The sequence below is a fragment of the Punica granatum genome, chromosome 3 (assembly GCF_007655135.1).
Source record: "Punica granatum isolate Tunisia-2019 chromosome 3, ASM765513v2, whole genome shotgun sequence".
Classification (NCBI taxonomy): Eukaryota; Viridiplantae; Streptophyta; class Magnoliopsida; order Myrtales; family Lythraceae; genus Punica; species Punica granatum.
The window spans coordinates 26,825,200-26,849,833 of NC_045129.1; the positions used below are offsets into that span (position 1 = coordinate 26,825,200).

The 24,634-nt window shown below is 47.5% G+C and overlaps 1 protein-coding gene across 1 annotated transcript; it reads left to right on the forward strand.

The window, feature by feature from the left end:
* Nucleotides 1-23,302: 23,302 nt before the first annotated feature.
* Nucleotides 23,303-24,148, forward strand: LOC116200487. Its single transcript, XM_031531337.1, has 2 exons — nucleotides 23,303-23,641; nucleotides 23,693-24,148. Exons 1-2 carry the CDS (start codon nucleotides 23,303-23,305, stop codon nucleotides 24,146-24,148), a joined length of 795 nt encoding a protein of 264 aa, XP_031387197.1.
* The last annotated feature ends 486 nt before the right edge of the window (nucleotides 24,149-24,634 follow it).

Sequence of the window (24,634 nt, forward strand, 5' to 3'; positions counted from 1 at the left end):
GTTGAGTGATTTATTTTAACAAAGTTTAACGTCCTAATTTCCTCGAGTGCGTGGAATTTTAAGTGAATTAAAACTTGCCGAATGCTTTAGTTTACGGATTTCTAGCCATCGGAATAGCCATTGGTGGATCGCCCGAAAAACTCTAATTTCCGACCGTCTTAGGGTTAAATCAATTTTCAATCAACTTTATGTGATTAAACCGATTCATGTGAGGTTTTAATCAAAGACACATTCAAACATTCCAAGAACACGAATATAGGCAAAATGATCACCATAAAATTAACTCGTCGATTTTAAGTCCAAGTGATTAATTAAACCGTTTTGATGTATTCTTTGCCTTAGAAATTATGGATTCACGAAGCAATTTATTTAAATCTAACGCATTTAACTTATAATTTATCAACATATCAAAACCAAACATGGAATACAGTTGCATGCAATCATATATCAATCATGATCATAATCCACATCTCATAAATTGCTCAAGGATCGAATTAAAATAATTTTGAAAGAAAAATGGATTGATTTGGAAATTCGGCTGAAATCCCGGGGACTGATTTGAGATAAATTGAAAAGGTCCCTGGACTAATTTGGAATGTCTGAAAAGTTTGTGGCTGAACAGGAATTAAAAATGGCATGGGACCTGATTGAAATGCATCTGGAAGTTTGGGGCTGATTCGAAAAAGTGAGAAATATTTCAAGGACTAAACTGAAACAAATTAAAAAGTTCTTTGGACTGATTTGAATAATCCGAAACTTCTGTGACTGAGCAGAAAATGTTAAAAGTAACCCAGGACTTGATTGAAACAAATTTTTAAGTTCCGCACTGATCTGAAAAGAGGGAAAATGTCGCAGGGACTGAACTGAAACAAATTTAAAAGTTTTCTGGATGGTTTAAATCATCTGAAAATTTAAGGACTATGCAGAAAATACTGAAAATGGCCCGGGACTTGACTGAAACATATCTGATAGTTTGGGACTGATTTGAAGAAAACGAAAATTCCCCCCCTAGGACTGAAATGAAACAAATCAGAAAGTTCATAAAATCGGGTTTAAGACAAATCCGCTCATCCATATGATCCGCAAGCATTCATTTCAGATTATCATCATCTAAACAAGCATAATATACATAGATGAGGTCCTATACATGTCATTACATCGAGAATTTTACCTATTTTGGATGTAAAAGGGTAACACTAGAAATCAGGTCAGAGCCTTCGGGGTTGGGCAACCCGGTCGGGTCTGAACAGGCCCGAATGGATGGAGAATGCTCGGGAAGAGGAGGTGGCTAGCGCGAGTGGTCCAGGAGGGTCGTGGCCTTCGTGCACGAGCGCCTAGGGACGCCGAGGGACCTCTGAATGGCCCCGGAATGACCTTGGAGTGGCTCGAACCTGAGCTAACCGGAACAAAGAAGGAAAACCGTGAAAATGCAAGAGAAACTGGAAGAGAAAGGAAAGCGCAGGGGCAGCGGGGTGGTGCGATGTTTCCAGGCGACCAGGGGATCTCTAGGGGTGGCCGCAAGTGGCTCGGGGCGTCTCCGACCTGAATGAGGGAGCGTAGGGGGCGGTCTGTGAGACGAGAATTGTGGGAAAAGAGTGATTGTGCCTGTGAGGAGCTGTGGGTGTTGGAGAGGAGGCTAGGTTATTTTTGTGGGAGCTGAGGGTAGTGAGGTGAGGGAGTGTTAGAGAGATGATGGTAGTGAGGAGGAGAGGAGCTATAGGCAATGTGCGGAGCTAAGGGAGGACGGGAATGAGCCGGGGGGAGTCGGTTAGGGTTTCCCAGCTGGGGTTTTTTTCTTAATTCCACTGAGGGAGATCGGTGAGAGCTGATAGAGTGTGAGGGATGTTGCGGCTAGGGCAACATGAAGCGGCTCAAGGTTTTTTTTTGGATTTTTCGGGAAAGTTATTAAGTTGAGAGAGAACGAGAGAGAGAGAGAGCTAGGGTTTTTTCATTTTTCTTGCGGCTGTGTGTGAGTGTGTAGCTGCTGGCCGAGAAAATGAGCTGGAGGAGACAAGCTAGGGTTTTTCTCTTCCTTTTTATACCCCGGTTGGAGAGGTGTGCTAGGGTTTTTTTAGCTGAGAAAGTCCTAAATAGCATTATTTTCTTGAAAAATCATAAAATTAGTGTTAAATTATGAAAATTCCCTATTTTTAGAAGTCGTGCGCGCTTGAGCGATTAGCCGAAAATATTTTCCTCCGGCGAATGATAAAATGACGAATTTGCCCATCTGGAGCCGGTGGACCGAAATGTGGTGCTGACAGCAGGATGATACACATTGGCTTGCACTAATTGGTTTTCTAGATTGTTGCCATTTTCTCCGTCTGCGGTCATACTGCCTACTTGTGCAAGGGCAGCTTCTCGTTGGAGTCTATGAAGTGTCCTCTCGATCTTAGGGTCAAAAGGCACTATCTCTAAACTTCGACTTCGTCGGTAGTCTTTTTTTTTCAAACTGTGAAACAAAAATGAAAATAAAAATGAAAGCGGTAGTCTTTTTTACTCAAACTCAAACCTAATTACCTTCGTTTTTTTCATGCATGCATATGAAGTAAGTTTTAGAGTGACATAAACATGGATTGACCCTCATGAAAGAAAAATATCAATTGATATAATGATAAATCAATCTTGCAAGAAGGCTCAAAATGTCACCTAGGGTATTTTGATCCACTTCATTGACATATTTCGACTCCCAAATCAAAAATCATATCAAGGACACCTCAAGTGATAAATCAATATGTCTAATCAATTCATAATCTTTTCAACTTAATTTATTTGTATTCAAAATATGCGTAGTTCTAAAAACAATATAAACTTAAGAATTCAGTTTTTTTTAAATTCAGTTATAAAAACCAAAATTGTAATTGCAATCTAACTTAACTTAAACTTAACCACAAGTTAAGTTCAGGAAGTCCTCCAACCATATGAACAAACACAAACCACTAAAATCATCATCAAATAGGACCCGGTTCACATTGATTTGATCAAGCTAAGCTAAAGAATAACAATCCTATAAAATAAACGGGGTATTTACTTAAAATGGCCCATGATTTGTCCGTTTTGTCAAATCTATCATGTACTTTTTTTTTGTCAAATCTATCACATGATTTACTTTTTGCATCAAATCTATCTCGGCGTTATCTTTTTCGTCGACATTTAACGGCCGTGCTGACGTGGCGCCTACGTGGCAAGTGTGGCCCACTATCTCTCCACATGCCACGTCAGCACGGCTGTTAGATGTTGACAAAAAAGATAACGCCGTGATAGATTTGATGCAAAAAGTAAATCATGGGATAGATTTTGACAAAAAAAATATAGGATAGATTTGATAAAACGGACAAACCATGAGTCATTTTAGGTAAAAATCCCTAAAATAAACCTAAAGTGAAAACCTAATAAAAAAAACTAAACCTAAAAACAGACTGAAAAAAAATTGGTAGCGATCATTGAATTTAATAATATTAGCATAACTACCACAAGTCAAACACATAAAACAAGGCAAAACACCCCAAACCTAAACTAAACATTTTCCTTAATGTTTAAACTAGTATGAATTACCAGAACAATGAAAAGAATAAGGACAAAAAAGTACTTCCTTGAATTGTGTGATTCTTCTCCCCAGAATTCATCCTTGGACTTCCGTTTCTTTTCATCCTCTCCCCCATCTCGTCTCAAATTGAAACAAAGACAACTCGAAATTTACCTCACTTGGATGCTCCGTTCGGCTCATTCAATGTTGTGGAGTCTTTCTTTCCTTTGCTACCTCGAGCTCTTGTCTCAACTATTATACTCACTACACAAGTCTCATCAAAAGCACCACAGAGAGAAAATGGAAAATCCTAGGTAGGATCAGGTTATTGTTCGATCATGGAACAGTCCGCCTTACCTGACAAAGAGCAAGAAGCTCTATTGAGTCAATCAAAGGAGCTGATGTTGAAGTATAGTGACTCGAGTGGGCTGTATGTGCTCTGTTCGCCAAAGTAGGGCCGGAGCAAAGGTTGGAAGCAGGCGCCAGAAAAGCAGCAGTGAAACACAATTGGCCAAGGCTGCTCCAATGCGTGTGTTGGCCAAACACCCCACTTCCAGTGATCAAAGCCGGTGGTCGAGGTCAATGATCATCGGGGCTTTCCGGTGCTACTTGTGAGAGGAGAGAACAACGCAAGAGAGGGAAAGAGAGTCATGAGCTAAGAGACTTAACAAAGAAGAAGAAGAGGAAAGGAGGATTGACTTTTTTTATTTTGTTTAAATTACATAACATAATTTTTTTGATTGAGGCAAGGCAACCTCGATTGTGCAAAATTAAGGCCCAAGCTAAGCTCTTCTCAGAAAAATTTATGATTCTCAGAGGCTTTAGAGCCTAGGCTATCAAATTCTAAAATCCCGACGCTACCTCCTCAGTATTTTCTTTTTGTTTAAACAAAAAGTTTTCAAAACTAAAAGAAAAAGAAAAAAAACTATATGCATATAAATATATATGACTAATTAACTCCGACTCCAGAATTTAGCACAGTATATAAATACCGACATAAAGTGAACAAAATAAAAATAATCATAGAATACTCCCTTGAATCCATGTAGGTGTTCCTCTTGAATTGCATGATACCACCGCTCACACGATTGCCACTTCAGCTCGTCTTCGAACCCTTTTTTTCAATTCTTGATAGTGCACCTGCAATAAAAATCTATGCAAATCAGCCCAATCATTAAATTTTCTATTTCTTGGTAAGGCACAAAATTTTTGATCAATTTAGGTAACTGAAAGAAAATTAAAATTTCATCTCGATTTGTCACTCTTCTGTAAAGTGGTGCTGGTTCTAGCCATTTCAAAACTCCAAGAAAATCCACCTCTTGAATTTCTTCCTCCTCCATCGATGTGCTGTCATGCTTAGGTTCAACGGTGTTGACACTTATGATCTCGTCCAACTCAAATTGTTACTCGCGTTGCATTGTGGTCATCGTGGTTTCTTCAATAACCTCATCCTTCAAGTTGAACACAATGTCGCTCGGCAATTCTTCATAGGATAGGTCACTAAGGGTGGTGGCAATTTGCTCCACTTGTTTTTTCATTCTCTGAAGCCTAGCTTTAGATTCTTCTAGGTGAGTCGACTGTGATTGTAGATAATACATGAAACATTCTCCTAACATACTTAGCTCATCTTCTTGAATCGAGAACCACTATTGCAGTTCATACCCGTATGAATTCGACCACGTCACTTGTTGATCTTGCCATGAGAAGCTTGGTGGATTCCACCAATCTGCATCACTCTTGGCTAAATATCTTTCCATTGTGCTTTCCATCGACAGATCATACCTATTATCGAACCACATCTTATAAGTGTACCTACAAAATTATGAGAGAAAAACTAGATTATGCTCGAAAGATAAAATAAAGTTCGATCGTCAATTAAGTTGCTTAGTATCAAATTAGTAGAAAATTTTAAGGAACTATACGAACCCGAATGTGGACTCTCGTCGGGGCCCGCATGTGCGCTTTTGGATCAAGCAGCTTGGGAGTGTCCACCTTCCTAGGGATGCGTGACGGACACGAGTGAGAAGGAGTCGCTACTTATCATTTTACAACCCGAAAGTCAAGGGCCGATAAGTTACCCGGATGTAGGGGTATGAAACACCTAGTTTTGCTAAGGCATTAGTCTGTGTGGAACTAGAAAGTTCGTGCTCGGGGGTTTATGTAACGTGCGGGCCTATATCTCGCACGCTCTCTCGGTATTCTGCTTGCTAGGCTTGCATGTTTTAATTATTTATCGCGTGAATTAGGTGTGCGCACCCGAATTTTAATCTCGTCGGGTTGCACATGCGCGCGCCTACGCAGTGCAGCTTGGGAGTATCCACCTTCCCGGGGATGTGCGACAGACGCATGTAAGAAGGAGTCACCACTTATTGTTTACGACTCGAAGGTCGAGAGCCGTTGAGTTGCCTGAGTCTCAGGGTATGGGATACACCTAGTATACGAAGGCAAAGGTCGTACGGAACCAAAAATTCTGAATTCGGGGGTTCTATTACGTGCTGGCCTATATCCCGCACGCCCTTTTGATACTCTAGTTTGCTAGGTGTCAGCACCCCATTTTGGCTCACCAACTCAAACAACGATATCAGAAATGGTCTAGACCATGACTTGAGCAGAATACAGAAAAACGGCTCAACAGAGCAGGAAATCACTATTCATCCTCAAGTCAGCAAAATCAAGCAGATGACATGTACACACGACAGAAGGACTCCAGGGGACCAAAGGGCAACAAAGTGACTAGAGAGCTCAACAATGTCCAAAATCGGCATTTCCAGTTTACCACATAGATAGTCCTATTTTCCGATAGTTCGCTCGATCATCAGAAGATAGCCAATATTGGACTCCAAAAATCCACTCCAATGCCAAATAGATGAAAAGTGTCCCCAAAGGTATTTTGCAAATCATCTGCTCTATACAGAACAACTTTCTGTATACAGACAACTTTTCAGTGGAAGTCCAAAAATGCCGGTTTCTTGGAGAAAAGTTAATTCCAAATATCAGACGCGGCCATGCCCCACCAGCACATAGAGCATGAACAATGCTTCAGATTGTCTCTCGGAAGTCACACAGACACTTCAAATGACTTCCGAGCGGCAAAACAAGCATACCCCTCTTCGAAAGAGCATAGCCGGAGAGTGATCTGATGGAATTACTGCAAACGAAGTTCACACTACATTGCCCTGAAAACTCCAGCGGACATTCGCAATTGGGCAAAACAGACAGCAAAACCCTTCACGGTTTCCCGAGTAACCTCCGAGGAGCACAAAAGGCCATTTTCAGTGAAGATCCATATCTGGAGGTCCTCTTTAGGGAAACTTGATGCCGAATGCTTACGTTACACAATGCTAGCCTTCTCAAGGCTCGATGTGGAGTCGTCGAAATGAATCACACAACTCGTCTAGACCCCCCGAGCAGTGCTTTAAGGGTCTCAGATGCACTTTTCATATCCTTAGAGGCCCAATCTCGGCAAACAGAGATCACAGTGATCTCCGGATCGCCCAAGAAACTCAGAAAGCAATCTGAGAAATCCAGTTTCGGCCTCCTAGGACACCTCCTGCTCCATATTTTGCATTACCGGCTTAAGGGTCAAGTGCCCACGTAATTTGACAATTTATGTCAAAATGACCGACGTGGGATGCAGATATAAGATATGCTGTCAGAAGTGGGCAACCTCGCTCTGAATGCATAAAAGGAGCAAAACCGGCTTCCGAGTCTCATACAGACATTTGGCAATTTCTCACGGAAAATGCCAATCTCGGACTCTTTAAACCCGTTTCCTCGCGTATATTGATAATTCAACATTCGGTTCGAACCACGAGCCTCGAATGGGCGATCAATCGAGACCCCAACTTTTTCCCGGTTTCTCCTCTTCGGTCGTGGGACCCACGGGCTACCCAAGATGAGTCACCCTATGCTCTAGAAGCTTCTTCTTCCTCTTCAATGCAAGAAGCCAACTTGCCCTCTCTTAGCCAAAATATCTTGGAGAGGTTGAAGACAACACTCAATGATCATCAAAGCTTCTTGGCTCTTCTTCATCAAGATTGCATGGTCTACATTCATCCTCATCTCCTTGTCATCTTCTCCATGCAACTTGCTTCCTCTTAGGAAAATATCAAGTCTACAATTTGAAGACAACACTCCATCTTCATCAATGCTCATCAATGCTCCAATCTCTTCTTCATTAATGCAAACGAAGAGGATGAGGCTTGAGATTTTCTTAATCAAACCGAAATTTGCTAAGCATGGGGGTTAAAAGCACTTGCTTTTGCTAATTGTGTCATTAGCTTTGCCTATAAATGGCCTAAAAGTGATTAAGATAATCACTTCTCCTCTTACACACTCTCTTCAACCTTTCTCCTTCAAGAAATCCTCTCAAACTCCATAGCCAATTTCACTCAAGAACCAGAAAACTTCAGCACTTAGAAGGAAGAGAAAAGAGAATCGAAAAGATCCAAAGAGAGCCTTGAGTTCTTAAGTCAGAAGCCGATGTTCATCATCCCGACTTAAGCTCAAAATTTCTCAAACTTCATATCCCACTCATTTTGGACCCATGGAGTTCATTGGTGAAGTTGGTTTTTCCATTTGAAGTCTTTAAATTATTGTTTCAGGTCATTTAGAGCATTTCGGGTGAAGAATCGTCACTCTCGGGTGAATAGTGACTCGCTCGCGCGCCCCTCGCGCACGCCCGCGCGCGCCGCGCACCCGCGCGCCCCTCGCGCACGCCTGCACGCACGCCCGCCCGCCCGCGCGCCCCGCGCGCACGCCTGCACGCCCGCGCCCTGCGCGCGCCCGCGCATGCCCGCGCGCCCCGCGCGCACGCCTGCACGCCCGGGCGCCTGCCCGCGCCCCGCGCACTTCGTGCGCCTCCCGTGCATTCCAGCCGTACTCCCCATGCACCTAGCTCCCCGAACGTGCATCCTTTGCACCCGAGCATCCTTCCAAGCGTTCAACCGAGTCACCCGACTCTCGAACACTTCCCTGACTCTTTCCTCGTATCCCGAGGAGTTAGGGCTTTTTATATTTTTGCATGGCTATGGAGTATTATGGTATTTTATGCATACTTAACTTGCAAGACTTCACTTTTATGCAATTTTATGTTATATTATGCATGTGTATTACCTTATAACTTGCTAGCATGTCGGAAAAAGGTTTGGATTGTTGTTTGGAAGACCATCCCGACCCGGAAATGGCAAGTGAGCTCACGGCCAAGTCTCTAAATGGGATGGCCGAGACTTGAGTTGCTTTTTTCGGGTTAAGATTGGTCTCCTTAGCCCGATCCAAGTTATTTTCCGAGTTTATTTTATTATTCTTGCATGCATGAAGCCGGTATTATTTTATCGATTCCTTAAATAACATGTTTGTGAATGTTTGCATGTTTAAATGAGTTAATCAAATCATGGTAATACCGGCTTTTGTCAAAAACGTGTTTTTCATCATGTTTGATGTTTGAGCATGCGAAAAATGATTAAACCAAGACAAGGAAATTATTTGTGATTTGAATCGAGCCATGAGAGTATTCGGCCATCTTTGACAAGGTGAAGCCGAGGGCTTCTTGGCCTTTTTGGATCAAGAATGATTTCCTTATTTCGAGTTTAATTCATTTCTCGGATTGTACGAAATTGTAATTTTGATATTTCCACGATTCCCATGTTAAAACATCGTTTACATGTCTTTTCAAAACAAAGCGTGCATGGATTCGGGTATCGTTGACTCATTCGGGTCCATTCGGTTACGAGGGTAGTTTCGGTCATTGGACCAAATATCCTCGATCCTTACGGATTCATTTTGGTCGTCGAATCACGAATCGTTTTCATAATTAATGCATTCGGCAATAACCTTAAGCATTAATTCCACAAACGGGTTAATCGGGACGATCACATGATTAAACCCACTTCACACTGATAAAGTTTACACGAATTGGCCATTAACTGATAACTCGCATCGATGAGTTGTCAAATGACGTTGGTGCCCTTTTGCAAACTTATCAATTTCAAAACTCGAAACGCGCGGTCCGATGTAGCATGGACGTCTGAAAAGGGCTTCTGTGTCTCAACTTGAGGTTTTACCTGATTCCAGGTAGCTCAGGTCAGGATACAAAAGATCTTTCTAGATCACTTCCGTGCAGATCGACCGGTTCTTTGGCTTTTTCGGGGTTCTTGCACAACCCTAGACGATCTAGGGTTAGGAGGAATTCTAGATTCCAAATCTAGAGTCAAAACACAAGTTTGGTTAATTCAGTGGTAATTCAGTGTCACAACACCGAATCACTGTAAAAACAATCCACACACTCGAAACTTGACTACGGACACCCGATATGTCAGGTTCTCAAACCAAAGCCGAATGCTAAAACATTGACACGCATTTGTTTGTCTAGGGTAGGATTTGCATGTCAAAATACCCCGGATCAATAAACTTGTTAATCCATGTACATTCGGTGAATACAAACATATTGTCTGTCATTTATCTGCTGCTTGTTATCTTTCCGCACCTGTTTGCCATGCGGGTCGAGCCTGATCCTTAGGCCGAACAATATTAGGGTCCAACGCCCTAATCAATACTCACAGGGTCCAACGCCCTATTCAGTGAGAGCGTGCATGGAATTTCAGTTCTTCGGTCTTTTCCCTAAACACACGGTGAGTTAGAGCGGAATAATAACCGAACGCGAGTCGACTGGAATTCAACCCTTTTGTAATTTGTATTTATTGTTTTCGAGAGCATTGTAAGGATTTTATTTTGTACATTTATTCTGTAAGAATTCGAGTCGGTGAGCGAATGGTCCGAGAGTCGAATTAATCGAATCGGTCTAATGCTTGCCCAGATACAAGTAAATCCAAGAACTCGCGGTTCTGGTTCACGCAGGGATTCAACCTCCATGGTTCGATGAACTGTAACGCAAGATTGTGAACCAACTCCCCGACATACGGGTTTACTTCTCTCTCGGCTTCTCAACCGACATCGTTTGGTTCACCGAATCTCCGGTGTCAAAACGTGCGAACCGAGTGCAACTTAATTCATGCGGTAAATCATAAAACATGCAAGCCTAGCAAACTAGAGTACCGAAAGGGCGTGCGGGATATAGGCCCGCACGTAACATGAACCCCCGAACTCGGACTTTCCGGTTCCGCACAGATCAATGCCTTAACAACAAATTAGGTGTTCCATACCCCTAGACCCGGGTAACTTATCCGCCCTCGACCTTCGGGTCGTAAAATGATAAGTGGCGACTCCTTCTCTCACGCGTGTCCGTCACGCGTCCCCACGGGAAGGTGGACACTCCCAAGCCGCGCGATCCAAAAGCGCGCAATGCGGGCTCCGATGAGAGTCCACATTTGGGTCCGTACACTAGGCTTACCATTTATTATTTATTTACCGCATGGATTAGGTTGCACTCTCTTTGCCTTTTTGACATTGTAAATTCGGTGAAATGATCGCTTCGGGCCAAGGCCCCAAAAGAAGAGTAGGCTTGCATCTTGAGGAATCGATTCACTATCTTCGTGTTACAGTTCGTCAAACCGTGGTGGTCGATTCCCTGTGCGAACCAAGATTGCGACTGTTCGGGCTTACTCATCTCTAGGTAGCAATAGACCGACTTGATCGGTTCGACACTCGGACCTCTCGCTCGCCGATCAGGGATCCTTACAAATGAACGAATAAATGCAAACGAAATCCTTACAATGTACACTCGAATAATTACAAAGTACAACTGAATAAAGTAAATATTGGGCCAATATTCCGCTCCGGCTTACCGTAAGATTTTGTAATGACCGACAAACAAATTAAAGCAACGCTGGCTCAAGGAGCCGGGGGTCGGGTCCGACCAGACCAATGGGCGACGCGAGAATCAGTCGCGTCTCATGATGACCATTGGACCGTTCGAGCTCCCGGGTGATGTCTAATCGCGATTCAAACACCCGATCCGAGTCGTCTTCTACATAGACATTACTCGGAGTAGAGTTGTGACTCGGGGCTAGATCCCATTCCGTACTCGGGTTGCGCGCGCTCGATGTACATGGGGGTGTTGGGCCCCGTGGTCAATTTTGGGGTGTTAGACCCCGTGGTAAGCGTGACCTATGGGTTTGGGTTTGAACCGCGACAAATCAGCAAGCAACAACAGAAAACAGAGAAAAACTAATAGAAACAGATGAAAACAGATAGAAACTAATAAATACAGACAAGTTGTGTATTAAGCCGAATTTACGTGATTTAATCAGTTATTAACCGGAGTTAATTGGCAAACAATTTATCTAACCCAGGTAAGTAGAAGAACATGCTAGGATACAGTGCTAGGCCAATTATACATGTGTGCATTGATTTTAAGACTTAGTTCTGTATGTGGTATTGCGGTTTCACTGAATATGCTAAGCTCGTATTTTGACTCTAGATTTGGAACCTAGCATTCCTCCTAGCCATTATCTAATGTTTGATTTGGTCAAGTGAATGATTAATCTGGTATTATGTATTTTGCAACATAAATAACAACGCTAACCACTGAATCTACGATAAGACGATAGAAACATCGAAAGTGGATGAAATGGGCCATGCGAATGAAACTTGAATCCGAACGGATTGCCTCTCTTTACCCACAGATCAAGGTGTTTCATTCTCCTTAACACCTAGTGTACGGACCCGAATGTAAACTCTCGTCGGGGCCCGCATCCCGCTCTTTTGGATCGCGCGGCTTGGGAGTGTCCACCTTCCTGTGGGGACACGTGACGGACACGCGTGAAAGAAGGAGTCACCACTTATCATTTTGCAACCCTGTCAGCACCCCATTTTGGCCCACCGGCTCCCGACACGAGAACTCCCGGCTGAAGCTCGGATTACTATTCATGACCCGACAATTGGAGGTGAACGCGCGGACGTGGGAGCATGGACTACAGAAAGGAAGCAGGGTCCTCCAAAAGGCTCAGAAGAGCAATAAAAAAAGCAGATAAACAACGAGCCCCGCAGCAACAGAAGCTGGCACTGTGACACTATTCATCACCGGATCACCGAAGTGTCAGAAGGTATCCAATAGGGGACTCTAAAAATCCCTCTTGGTGCCAAAATGACCAACGGCACATCCGGGCGCATTTAAGGAGCATCCCGCTTGAGCCGAGGCATCCCGAACATTCACAGACGCCTTCCTAACAGGGCTCCCGGGGCGCCCGATCCACGAACGAGCAAGCGACGGTCGGAAACAGGCCTATACATGCCCCAGGACCATCAAGGCCATGGAACAAGTTTCAGATTGCCTTTCGAAATTCGGCTTGGTCTCCCGAGTAGGTCCCGACCCGGGAAATGGGCCCTTTTTTAAAGAGTCTAATGCTCAGGGCTTATTCGGTGGAAAGTTGACGTTCGAGCTTTGCACCACCCACTCCCAACAAACCCTGGGGTCCAGGAAATAATGTTGGCTCGGACTAAGCGGAGCATGCCGACCTCCTGAGTGACGTTTCAATGGTCACGAACGCCTCTCGGCAAGTCTTCGGTGCACGTTCTCGACAAACTGAGACCATAGCGGTGTCCGAAAGCCTCGGAGCATTCAGGAAGCACTGAGAGAACCCCAGTCACGGATCCCTAGGTCACCTCCGGCTAATGGTTTTCGGTCAGAGATGCCGTGCCAACGGTGCCGCATGAGATGAAAAGCACACTGAGGCGGACGATACAATGCATGCAGGAGCGATTGAACAACGGGGACGAACAACCTCGCCTCGATCATCCAAACAGGGCAAAACCGCCTCTCTAGGTGCCAAATCACCCGAACATTCGTTCACATGAAGTATGGTGATATTGGTCTCATTTAAATTCCCTTCTTGCAAGCATTCCAAATTCATCAAATAATCGGACCTCCGAGATCGGACACGCGATCAATCGAGCGTCGAGTTTCTCCCGGCTTTCCTCCTATTCAAATGGGACCCACAGCTCAGCCAAGCCAAGCCTCCAAGCCACGGCTCGAACCCACAGCCACTGCTCAAACCCATGGCCTCAGCTTGACCGCCCCAAGCCACGGCTCAACCCCTCATGGCCGGCGGCTCCAACCCATCCCCTCTTCCCTCCACCACACAATTCAAATATCTTCTCACACGCACTCACATCCATCACCTCCCATCAACTTCCCCCATCCGAATCTCCCTCCAAATTCAGCAGCCCACATAAGCTCCCCCTAACCCCATTTAACTTTGCTTAATTGCATCATTCGAGCCTCCTATAAGTTCCCTAGCATCATTAACTCTAATCACTTCTTCATTCTCACTCTCTCTCAAGCCAACTTCTCTCTAAAATCCTCTCAAACCCCAGCCCTCTTCCTCATTTCGTCCAACCCATCCCAAGGCCGAAACCGGCCAAAACCGACGGAAAACCACTTGGTATTCCGAGCACCGCCCGACCCGACTTAAGCCAAACACAACCAAACTTCATATCCTACATATTTCCCACCCTCTAAGTCCATTCTCGAGCTCAGATTTTCCATTTGAAGCCCTCATCATCACATTCCAGCCGCGAGGACCATCGGGTCCTAAGAACTCCCCGCCGGGTGCATCCAACTTCTACAACGTGCCATTTCTTCCCACGACTTCGGCGAGTCGTGCCATCACGTTCAAAGGGTTCCTCATAACCCCCACTCTCCCTCGTGAAGAGGTGGCCATGGTCCGAGAGCCCTTCAACCGTGCACAAGTTTGGCTAATTCGGTGAAACCATAGTGACACATCACTGAATAAAGTTTTAAAACAAATCCACACATTTAATTGGCCTAGAACCACATCCCAGCCCACCTCTTTGTTGGCCTAGGTTAGATACATTGTTTGCTAATCAACCCCGGTTAATAACTGATTAAATCACGTACACTCGACTTAATATACAACTTGTTTGTATTTATCTATATTTGTCAGTTGTTGTCTGTTTTTCATCAATTTTATTAGTTTTCTCCTGTTTTCCACTTCCTTTTGCTGATTTGTTGCGGTTCGGGTCCGAGTCCATAGGTTACGTGTTGCACGGGGCCCAACGCCCCAAATCACCGAACACGAGGTCCAACGCCTCTTAATTCACTAAATGCGTGCAACCCGAGTGCGGAATGGGATCTAGCCTCGAGTCACCATCACACTCCAAATGTGACCTATGTTGAAGGTAATTTGGATTGGATGTGTGAAACGTATTTAGATATCACCCGGGAGCTCGATCGGCCCAACGGTTACAGTGAGAACTAATTGGTTCTCCTGCAAACCATCGTTTCGATTGGACCCGACCCCCGGCTCCTTGAGCCCGCGTTGCCTTAATTTATTTATCGGACATTTAAAACACATGGTGAGGCGGAGTGGAATATTGGCCCAATGCAAACCGATCAGGATCCATTTACTTATTCAGTTATACTTTGTAATTATTTGAGAGAACATTGCGAGGATTTTATTTGTACATTCACTCATTCATTTGTAAGGATCCCCGATCGGCGAGCGAGAAGTCCGAGTGTCGAACTAGTCAAGTCGGTCCATTGTTACCAAGAGATGAGTAAGCTCGAACACTCGTGGTCTCAGTTTGCGCAGGGAATCGACCATCACGGTTCGATGAACTGTAACGCTAAGATAGTGAAGCGATTCCTCGACGCACAAGCCTACTCATCTTTCGAATTATTGGCCCAACTTGATCAATTCATCGACTTTACAGTGTCAAAACGGGCGAGTCAAGTGCAACCCTAAATCACGCGGTAAATAAATAAAACGGCAAGCCTAGCAAACTAGAGTACCGAAAGGGCGTACGGGATATAGGCCCGCATGTAATAGAACCCCCGAATTCGGAATTTTCGGTTCAGTACGACTATTGCCTTAGTATTTAGCTGTACCTCGTACCCAACAGCCCTCGACCTACGGGTCGTAAACAGTGAGTAGCGACTCCCTAGCCGCGTTGCGTAGGCTTTGTGCATGTGTGCCCCGACAAGATGAAATTCGGGGGCACACAGCTTGGCGACTCCACTGGGGACATCTAGAGGGTTCGGGCTCGATTCCGTTTGCTTGCTTGCATGTTTATTTATCGCTTTTCGTACATTTATTTTTAAGCACATTTATTTCTCGCATTTACTTTACGCATTTTCATCGCATCATTCTAGCGGGTTTCTAGGTACCTTGTCCGAAATCTCACGGGCGCCAAAGATAGGAAGCTAGGTTAGTCAGAGGTTCCGAGTAAGGGAACGGATCGAGTCCGCTATGCCACCGAACTGGCCACCAAAGATCCTCGCTCGATTTCAAGGAATTCACACCCTTGTATCGGGAGCCCCCTTCCCTAGTTAGCGGTTTTCCCAATAGCACCGGAAACCATGCATACACAGGGACCGTCATGCTGGACCAATCTTTGCCTCCACACCGCCAACCGACCCCAAAGTCAATTAGTTGAGTCGGCCCGTAGTTTTTTTTTAGGATGGGCTTTTTGTTGTTTTCTTTGAGAAAGAGTGATGTATACTGTAAGGAACACGGTTATAGTTTATCTTTCCGCACTGCATGCATTATTTCCAAAAACGGCTTAGGACATTGCATTGGTTTGATTTTTAAGACGTCGAGTCGACATCTCCTCCATTTAGGTAAGGATGGACCGCCCAACTCCCGGTCTCAGGCTCGAAGCAATCACACCGCCTAGGCAAGAAATCATACACAATTGGAGGACACTCCGCCCGGTGGACCGCTCCTTCATTCGAGGCATCATCGGAGACGTGGTTATGCTCACTAAAACTCCGGTGGATTGGATCTTCCTAAGGACCGCCGCTGAATTCTGGGACCCCTAACACGCAGTGTTCAACTTCCAGAGAACAGAGTTGGCACCCACAATTGAGGAGTATATGGCGCTCATCCAGAGGCCCACGCCCACCACCCAAGCCATCTTTGTACCCAACCCATTCGCAGTAATTCGAAGCCAACTCTCCACCCTCCTCGGCATACCCGTCCAAGAGGTCCACCAAGAACTTCATCAAGGATGGGATCACGGCGTCAGGATCGCATGGCTTTCAGACTGGACGCTTCTTTGTGCATTGACACCCTCGACGGGGTCCTACCAGCGCGACGCGTGTCACGGGTTCTTGCTCTTGATCTTTGGCACCCTCCTGTTCCCATACGCGCCAAACCTCATTGACGGGGCTATAGCCCAAGTCGTCCTCCAAGCGGTGGGAGGCCATAGTTATGTGGAGGCTTTACTAGCCGAGACCGTTCGGTCTCTAGACTATGTTATAGAGGTTCGGTGCGGCAGGATGAGAGGATCCCCACACCTTCTACAAGTTTGGCTCCTCGCGCATATTCGCCCCTTCTGCTCATCACATCCTTTCTCCTACATTGCGGACGACCGTTCGCTGATTGAGCGCCTGGTTCCAGTCTTTCCACCTCCCGAGCGCAATTTCTCCGAATGGAGGCACTTTTGGCGCGAGTTGACACCCGTGCGGTTCCCATGGGTCGCTCGTTGGAATCCCGACGGCCCCATGATCACGGGGTGTCCCGGAATTGTGGAAGTCCCTATCCTCAGCCACTTGGGAAGCACGCTTGTATTCCCCGGTCGGGTAATCAGACAACTTGGCGGCCTACAGGACATTCCCGTAGAGGTAGACCGCCTACCCTACAGCATCCAATGGGCTGACTCCACATCCACGGCCCCCGCAAGATTCCTGTAGATCCGAGAGATTCACCGTCAACGAGACGCTAGCACCATACAGCGTCTTTACTTCCCCGAGCATCCCACCGACGAAGAGCGAGCACTTTCTGCCACGTCAGCATACGTGACTCAGTTTTATTCACAGGGACCGACACCGCCGCAGCGGTCCCAGACCGTCCCGATCCCCCGAGCCGCACCTACATCCGCCTCGGAAGCCGAAAGCTCCACCCAAGCGGCCATGCACGCAGAGCTACATTCCATCAGGGAGGAGCGAGATAGCCTCCGTTGCGAGCTTGTTGACTCTTGTGCGGAAGTCGCGGACTACAGGGAGCTCCAGACGGAGCTAGCTCGAGCACAAGCCCGGATCGCAACCTTAGACTGGGAGATGGCCCGCCTGAGCGCTACGTTAGACCGAGCGGGCAAGGGCGCGTGGAGCCCCCCATCCCTAGGATTAGCAGACGCACTCATTTTGCCCTCGCTCGGACCTACGCTGCTTTCAGCCGGCCACCGAGCGCAAAGGGATACCGACTTACGTTTATGTTCCTTTTTCTTCCGTGTGCCGTATTTTATAAAACTATGGAACTCGAATCAAACCAATGTAATGACATTAGTATTTTGAAACTCATGCATCTTATACATTCTGTCCCTTTATTTATTCCGCACTTGTCATTTCGAAATGTCGACGTCACGCTTACATACTCTTGGAATCTAGGTAACCACAACTGGCGTCGCACTGTTACCCGACTCGTCAACGTGTCAGGATGATGGAAGAAAACCGAATTGATATCTCCGAGGAAGTCAATCCACCGGTCCCGGCTCACTCTCAGCCGCCCCCGACGCATACTCCACCACCTCCAACTCCCGCGGGCGTAATACCGGCATATTCAGGCGCCCCTTCGACGCATCTCCCACCCCCAACATCTTCAGGGGCACCCCTTCCACGAGTTTCACCGGCGTCATCCACCTCCGACGACCACTCTCGCATCGCGGCACTCGAGGGCACAGTTAACCAACTAGTTGCCAGCATGACCACCAACATGGCCGAACTGTTCGCCCTACTTAGAGGACCGAACCGTGCATCCTCGAGCTCCACGCCTCCTTCGGGACAAGGGCCAACAGTCGATCCAACCTATTGGATTCCACCGACCCAAGTTCCGGAGAATACGGATGCTCCCGCCCTGCCAACAACGCACACGTCCACGGTTCACCCGTTCACCAGCCCCTTTCCGCCGCCATCGGCCCCCACGGCTGTCCCTCTTCCACTGGCAGCATTCTTATCTTCAGATCAGGACTTGTCCGCGCCACCACCTGTCTCCATGCCGGCCCCAGCCGTAGTCTATACCGTCCCTCTGCCGATGGTTTTTCCGGCGTCAGGCGTACCTGCTCCAGCTCACCTTCCAAGCCGCAGAACTTCCTCCCTACCCGTCTCTACAACCCCACGTTAGCCTCCCCTACCAAGCACCACCTCCTATAAATACCACCTTCCTTGAGCCGGGCACACCAACTTACGCGGCCCAGTTCGCTTCGCCGACGCACTTTCTCCCCAAGGTTGACGCTGAGCAGGAACGTAGACTCAAGAGAATGGAAGAAACAATACGAGCCCTGCAGGCAAATGAGACTCGACCCAACGCAAGCTATGGTGACTGTAGTCTTTTCCCGGGCATGCGACTACCCTCGAAAGTCAAGATCCCGGAGTTCAAGACCCTCGAAGGCACGACAGATCTGCGACACCACCTCCGCCATTACCGAGGGAAGATGCTACAGTATTGGGATTACGAGGAATTCGTCATCCACTCATTTCAAGACAGTCTGTCGGGATCAGCTCTCGATTGGTTCATGTCACTAAAGGCCGAGGATATTCCAATGTGGGCAGACCTTTCTCGGAAATTCATTGACCAGTACCAGTACTGTGCGGAAACGCCTTCGACCCTCTTGGAATTGAGCATGAAGGAGATGGTGCAGGGCCAAAAGTTCGAGGAATACGCTACCAAATGGCGTGCCCAAGCGGCGAAGCACATCACTCCAATCAACGAAGTACAACAGTTCCAGTTGTTCCACTCCACACTGAGGGGGGTATATTATTCGCACTTATTGGTCCATACTTCTTCATTCTCCGACCTCATCGAGGTCGGGAAAGAGCTCGACTTGGGGATCAAGCTTGGCAGGATGGAGGGCCCCACCAGTAAAGGAGAAGAATCCCCAAAGAAGGCCCCTGCGACGACAACGTCTTCTAGCGGAAGGAGAGGGAAAGAGGTTTCAGTTAACGCCGGTAATCCAGCGCATCCGACGCCCCAGCAATACTCGGTGAATCTCACGACCGCACCAACTGCCGCTCCTACCTACTTCCCCCCACCTCCACAGCACCAACCTTAATCGACTTACTACTCGGCTCCACCGGTTCCGCCACCAATGACCTCACAACCGTACCACTACACACCTACACCAACTCCGTCCCCTCAACCTAGGCCCTCGGTGTCGAGAGCCCCTCCACCGGCACAGCAGAGCCCTGCTTCACAAGGTCCACAAGTCGGCGTCACGCAATACCGATCTCGCAAGCAGTACACGCCTTTACCTGCTCCCCTTTCTCACATATATCGACAACTCCTTGCGGGCAATCAGATTCAGCCGATATCCCCGGGCTCGAACTTTGACCCGACCACTCAGGATCAGTCTAAACACTGCGAATATCATTAAGGCGCGCCAGGGCATACTCTCGATAATTGTTGGAGGTTGTGAGACGAGATTCAAAAAAGGATCGACAACAACAGACTCACCTTCAATGCCGTCAGACCCCCAAATGTGCAGGCCAACCCCCTCTCCGATCACAGGCCGAGCTCAGGATCCTCCATAAACATGATCAGTATATGCACCTTGGGGAGGACGCGAACGCACAAGACAATCTCCTTCCCTCCGTGATCGACTATACCCCTGAAGAACTCACAGTCGGATTTGCAGGGCTCCTTTTGTCGTAGATATCCCTGCTTGAGAACCGTACTTGGACAACAAGGTCCCCTGGACCTATGAAGGAGGCATCGGGGGCATCGAGCGACAGTTCAGTGTCATGGGTGTGACACATTCGGGACGAGTGTACGAGAATTCGGTAATCGTAGACAAAGGGAAGGCGCCCGCTGCTGAAGTTGGGGCAGTACCCGAAAGCACGCCTTTTCCATCCAAGAGGGTGACTGAAGAGGAAGCGGAAGCATTCATGAAGATCATAAAGGCAAGCGAATACAAAGTAGTCGAGCAAATGGCCAAGTCCCCGGCCCACATCTCGCTGCTCGCTCTCCTCCTCAGTTCGGAACCTCACTGAGAGGCCCTCCTACGGGTACTCACCATGGCACAAGTCCCAAAGGAAACACCTCCGAATAGGATAGAGGAAACCGTCGGTTCCATCTTCTCCAACACCATCTCGTTCTCGGACGACAAGCTCCCATCTGAAGGTTGGACACATTCGCGGGCATTACACATTGTCTGCAAATGTAACAACTACATCATTGGCCAGGTCATGATTGATAATGGATCCGTGCTCAACGTTTGCCCGGTAACCACCTTGAAGCAGATGAACGTGGACCTCAACCGCGTCCGCCCGAGCAAAACAGCGGTCCGAGCCTTTGACGGCTCACGGAGAGAGGTGAATGGAGAAATCGACCTTCTCATAGACGTTGGCCCGTGCTCGTTCAGCATCACGTTCCAAGTGCTCGATATCCCGAACGCATTCGGTCTATTGCTCGGAAGGCCTTGGATCCACTCGGCCGGCGCCGTCCCCTCTTCTCTACACTAAAGGTTGAAATTTATCGTCGAAGAGAAGCTCATCACGGTAAAAGGAGAAGAAGACTATGCCATCTACAAAGAGACGGCGGTGCCCTACATCAGCGTTGAGGATGATGAAAACCTCCCGTTCCATTCATTCGAAACTATCTCCGTCATTAGGGACTACGGAGAAATCGGCCCGTCCCGCGCTGATCACATGATAGGGAAGGTTTTATTGCGCCACAATTACATCCCCGGCGCAGGCCTCGAGGCACGCGGACAGGGGATCATCCGCCCCATTGAGGTTGAAGAATATAAGAATAGGAGAGGACTTGGCTTTCGCCCTTCCTGCCATGAGATCATCGAGGCCCGCAGGGGCAACCACCTCCATCGCCTCGCTGCACACTATGGGAAGCTCAACAGGGGCATTCCAATTCCCCCGCTATCCCACTTCTTTCTCGGACCTCAACGCATCATCGGGGGCACCCTTGACGGCCCTTCCTCAGACCACGACGACACTCCTGTCGCTCTGTCAGCCGTGTATGCCATCACCGAGGAGATTCCTTTAGGGGTTCACATCCGCCTGGCGCAGGAAAATGAGGAGCTTGACAACTGGACCTCAGTCTCGCGCTACTCAGCTGTGATCGCCGATGTGTAAGGCTTATCTATGTACAAGATGTTTCCCGCGTGTCGGCATAGCCATAAGCCACGCGATGGAAGAGGGATCTCTATCATGGCTCCATGTTCCTATTATCAATTAAATCCCTACATACATTTTTGAACTCCCATGCATTTCATCTCCTTTTTCCTATTCTTTCATTCGCAGCGCTCTAAATTTTCTAAGACGATTCTTTCGAATTTCCAAGCTCCACTCGAATCCAAATCTCCGACACTTCGATTCGAAACCCATTCGAAGAGCGTCTCGGTGAGCCCCAACTCGTATACTTTGGGGAAGGGCTTCCCGAGGATGGTCAAGTGCCCGAGATAGAAGAGAGTTTGCATCGCCTCGAGGACCATCAAATCACCTCGGTCGAGCCAATAGAGGAGATCAACGTGGGTACCGAAGAAGAACCCCGCACTTTGAAAATTGGGACAGCCCTTGACCCTGCGTAACGAGCCCGGATGATCGACTTCCTAAGGGAATAGCAAGAGGTCTTCGCCTGGTCCTCTGCTGATATGCCCGGCTTAGACCCTTCAATAGTCAAACACTTCCTTCCACTTGACACTGAGAAGTTCCTGCCCAAGCGGTAGTAGTTACGACGACAGCGGGCTAGCCTTCTCCTCCGCATTAAAGAAGAGGTCGTCAAACAGATCAACACGGGGTTCCTCGAAGTCTGCAACTATTCCGAGTAGGTGGCAAATATTGTGCCAGTGGAAAAAAAGGACGGAAGAGTCCGAGTCTGCGTCGACTACCGAGACCTCAATAAGGCCAGCCCTAAGGACAATTTCCCCCCGCCACACATTGACGTCCTAGTCGACAATACGGCACGCCACGCCCAGTTCTCTTTCATGGACGGCTTCTCTGGATACAATCAAATTCAGATGGCAGAAGAGGACAAAGTCAAGACGACGTTCACCACGATGTGGGGAACTTTTTGCTACCGTATTATGCCTTTCGGCCTAAAAAACGCAGGGGCAACTTATCGGAGGGCTATGGTCACATTATTCCACGACATGATGCACAAGGAAGTCGAAGTCTATGTCGACGACATGATCGCCAAGTCCAAAGAAGGAAAAGACCACCTTGTCAACCTGAAGCGCCTTTTCAACCGCTTAAAAGAATACAAGCTCCGGCTCAATCCAGCAAAATGTACATTCGGTGCTCGATCAGGAAAGCTGCTAGGATTCGTGGTCAGCGAGCGCGGTATCAAGGTGAATCCGGACAAAGTCAAGGCAATCAAAGAGCTTCCCCCGCCGTCAACGGTTCGAGAGGTGCGCGGCTTCTTAGGACGGTTGAACTACATCGCGCGCTTCATCGCAAACCTGAAAGATAAGTGTCAGCCGCTCTTTCGATTACTTTGCAAAAATGCAGCGATTGAATGGGACCACGAATGTCAGAATGCCTTCGACACCATCAAGGTCTACTTAATTCAACCGCCGGTACTAGTCCCACCTATGCCGAATCATTCCCTCATTTTATACCTGACAGTACGCCGGCAATCCTTAGGGTGCATGCTAGGGCAAGAAGACGAGTCGACACACACGGAAGGGGCGATATATTACTTAAGCAAGAAGTTTACCGAAGGGGAATCCAATTATCCGGAGATTGAGAAAATGTGCTGTGCGTTAGTATGGGTCATGCAAAGGCTCCGACAGTACACGCTTTATCACACAATCCGCTTGTTGTCAAAAGCGGACCTCCCGTGATATTTACTGGATAGCCCGTTCTCCATGAAGAACATCGCAAAATGGCGCTATCAACTGACGGAATACGACATGGAGTACATGTCTCGCATGTCTTTCAAAGGGCAAGCAATCACCGACCACCTAGCAGAATTCCTGATTAACGACGACACATCGATAAACGCGGATTTCCTAGATGACGGAATCCTCCAAGTAGATGAAGAGAAGGATGAGCCAATTTGGAAGATGTACTTCGACGGGGCAGTCAATTCCGTGGGGTCCGGAGTTGGGGCAGTGCTGATATCCCCGGACGGACGTCATTATCTGGTCACCGCAAAAGTGGATTTCTCTTGTACCAATAACGTGGCCGAGTACGAGGCATGCATTCTCGGCTTGCAAGCGGCAATTGACTTCAAGGTGAAGGAGTTAGAAGTATTCGGCGACTCCATGCTCACAATCTTCTAAACACTGGGGCAATGGAAGATAAAGGACACAAAGTTAGTCCCGTACCATGAGTACCTCGAGAAATTAGCGAAATATTTTGAGAAGATCTCATTCACCTACACTCTACGCGCAAAGAATCAGTTCGCGGACGCGCTCGCAATACTCACATCTATGGCAAGCATCACAAAGGGGAACATCATCGAACCCCTCGAGATCGAAGTTGCCAAAGGCTTGGCCTACTGCGACGCGATCGAAGCAACCGATGCTAAACCATGGTATGAGGACATCAAGAATTTCCTGCAAATGGGTCAATTTCCTCCTTTCGCCGATCGCCGCGACCGAAAGACACTCAGACGACTCGCGGTGCACTACTTCCTAAGCGGCGAGACACTCTACCGACGATCCTTTGACGCCACGTTGCTCAAGTGCATCGACGTACATGAATCACGGCGCCTCATGGAGGAGGTGCACGGAAGGAATTGCGGCCCCATATGAATGGGCTCATGCTCGCCAAGAAGCTCATGCGCTTGGGCTACTACTGGTCCACCATGGAAACCAACTGCGTAAAGCACGTCAGACACTGTCACCGGTGCCAAGTCTACGCCGATCAGATTAAAGCGCCCCCTAATGAACTACGTCCTATGACAGCCCCATGGCGTTTCTCAATGTGGGGAATGGACGTAATCGGCCCGATCAATCCTAAGGCATCCAATGGACACCTCTTCATCTTGGTGGCGATCGATTACTTTACCAAATGGATCGAAGCTATAACACTCGCATCGGTCACTGCGAAAGCCGTGTCCCGTTTCCTCAAGTGTGACGTCATTGCCCGTTACGGGGTTCCTGCGACAATCATCACGGATAACGCCAAAAACCTGAACAACAAGGTTATCGTCGAGCTCTGTGCACAATTCCAAATCCAACACCGCAACTCCACCCCATATCGTCCCCAAATGAACGGTGCGGTGGAAGCGGCGAGCA

Excerpts from the sequence above, each read along its gene's own strand:
- LOC116200487 (XM_031531337.1), top strand. The coding sequence starts at position 23,303 with ATGGAGTACATGTCTCGCATGTCTTTCAAAGGGCAAGCAATCACCGAC. Across the intron at positions 23,642-23,692 it reads TCAAGGTGAAGGAGTTAGAA|ATAAAGGACACAAAGTTAGT; the intron begins GTATTCGGCGAC and ends GGGCAATGGAAG.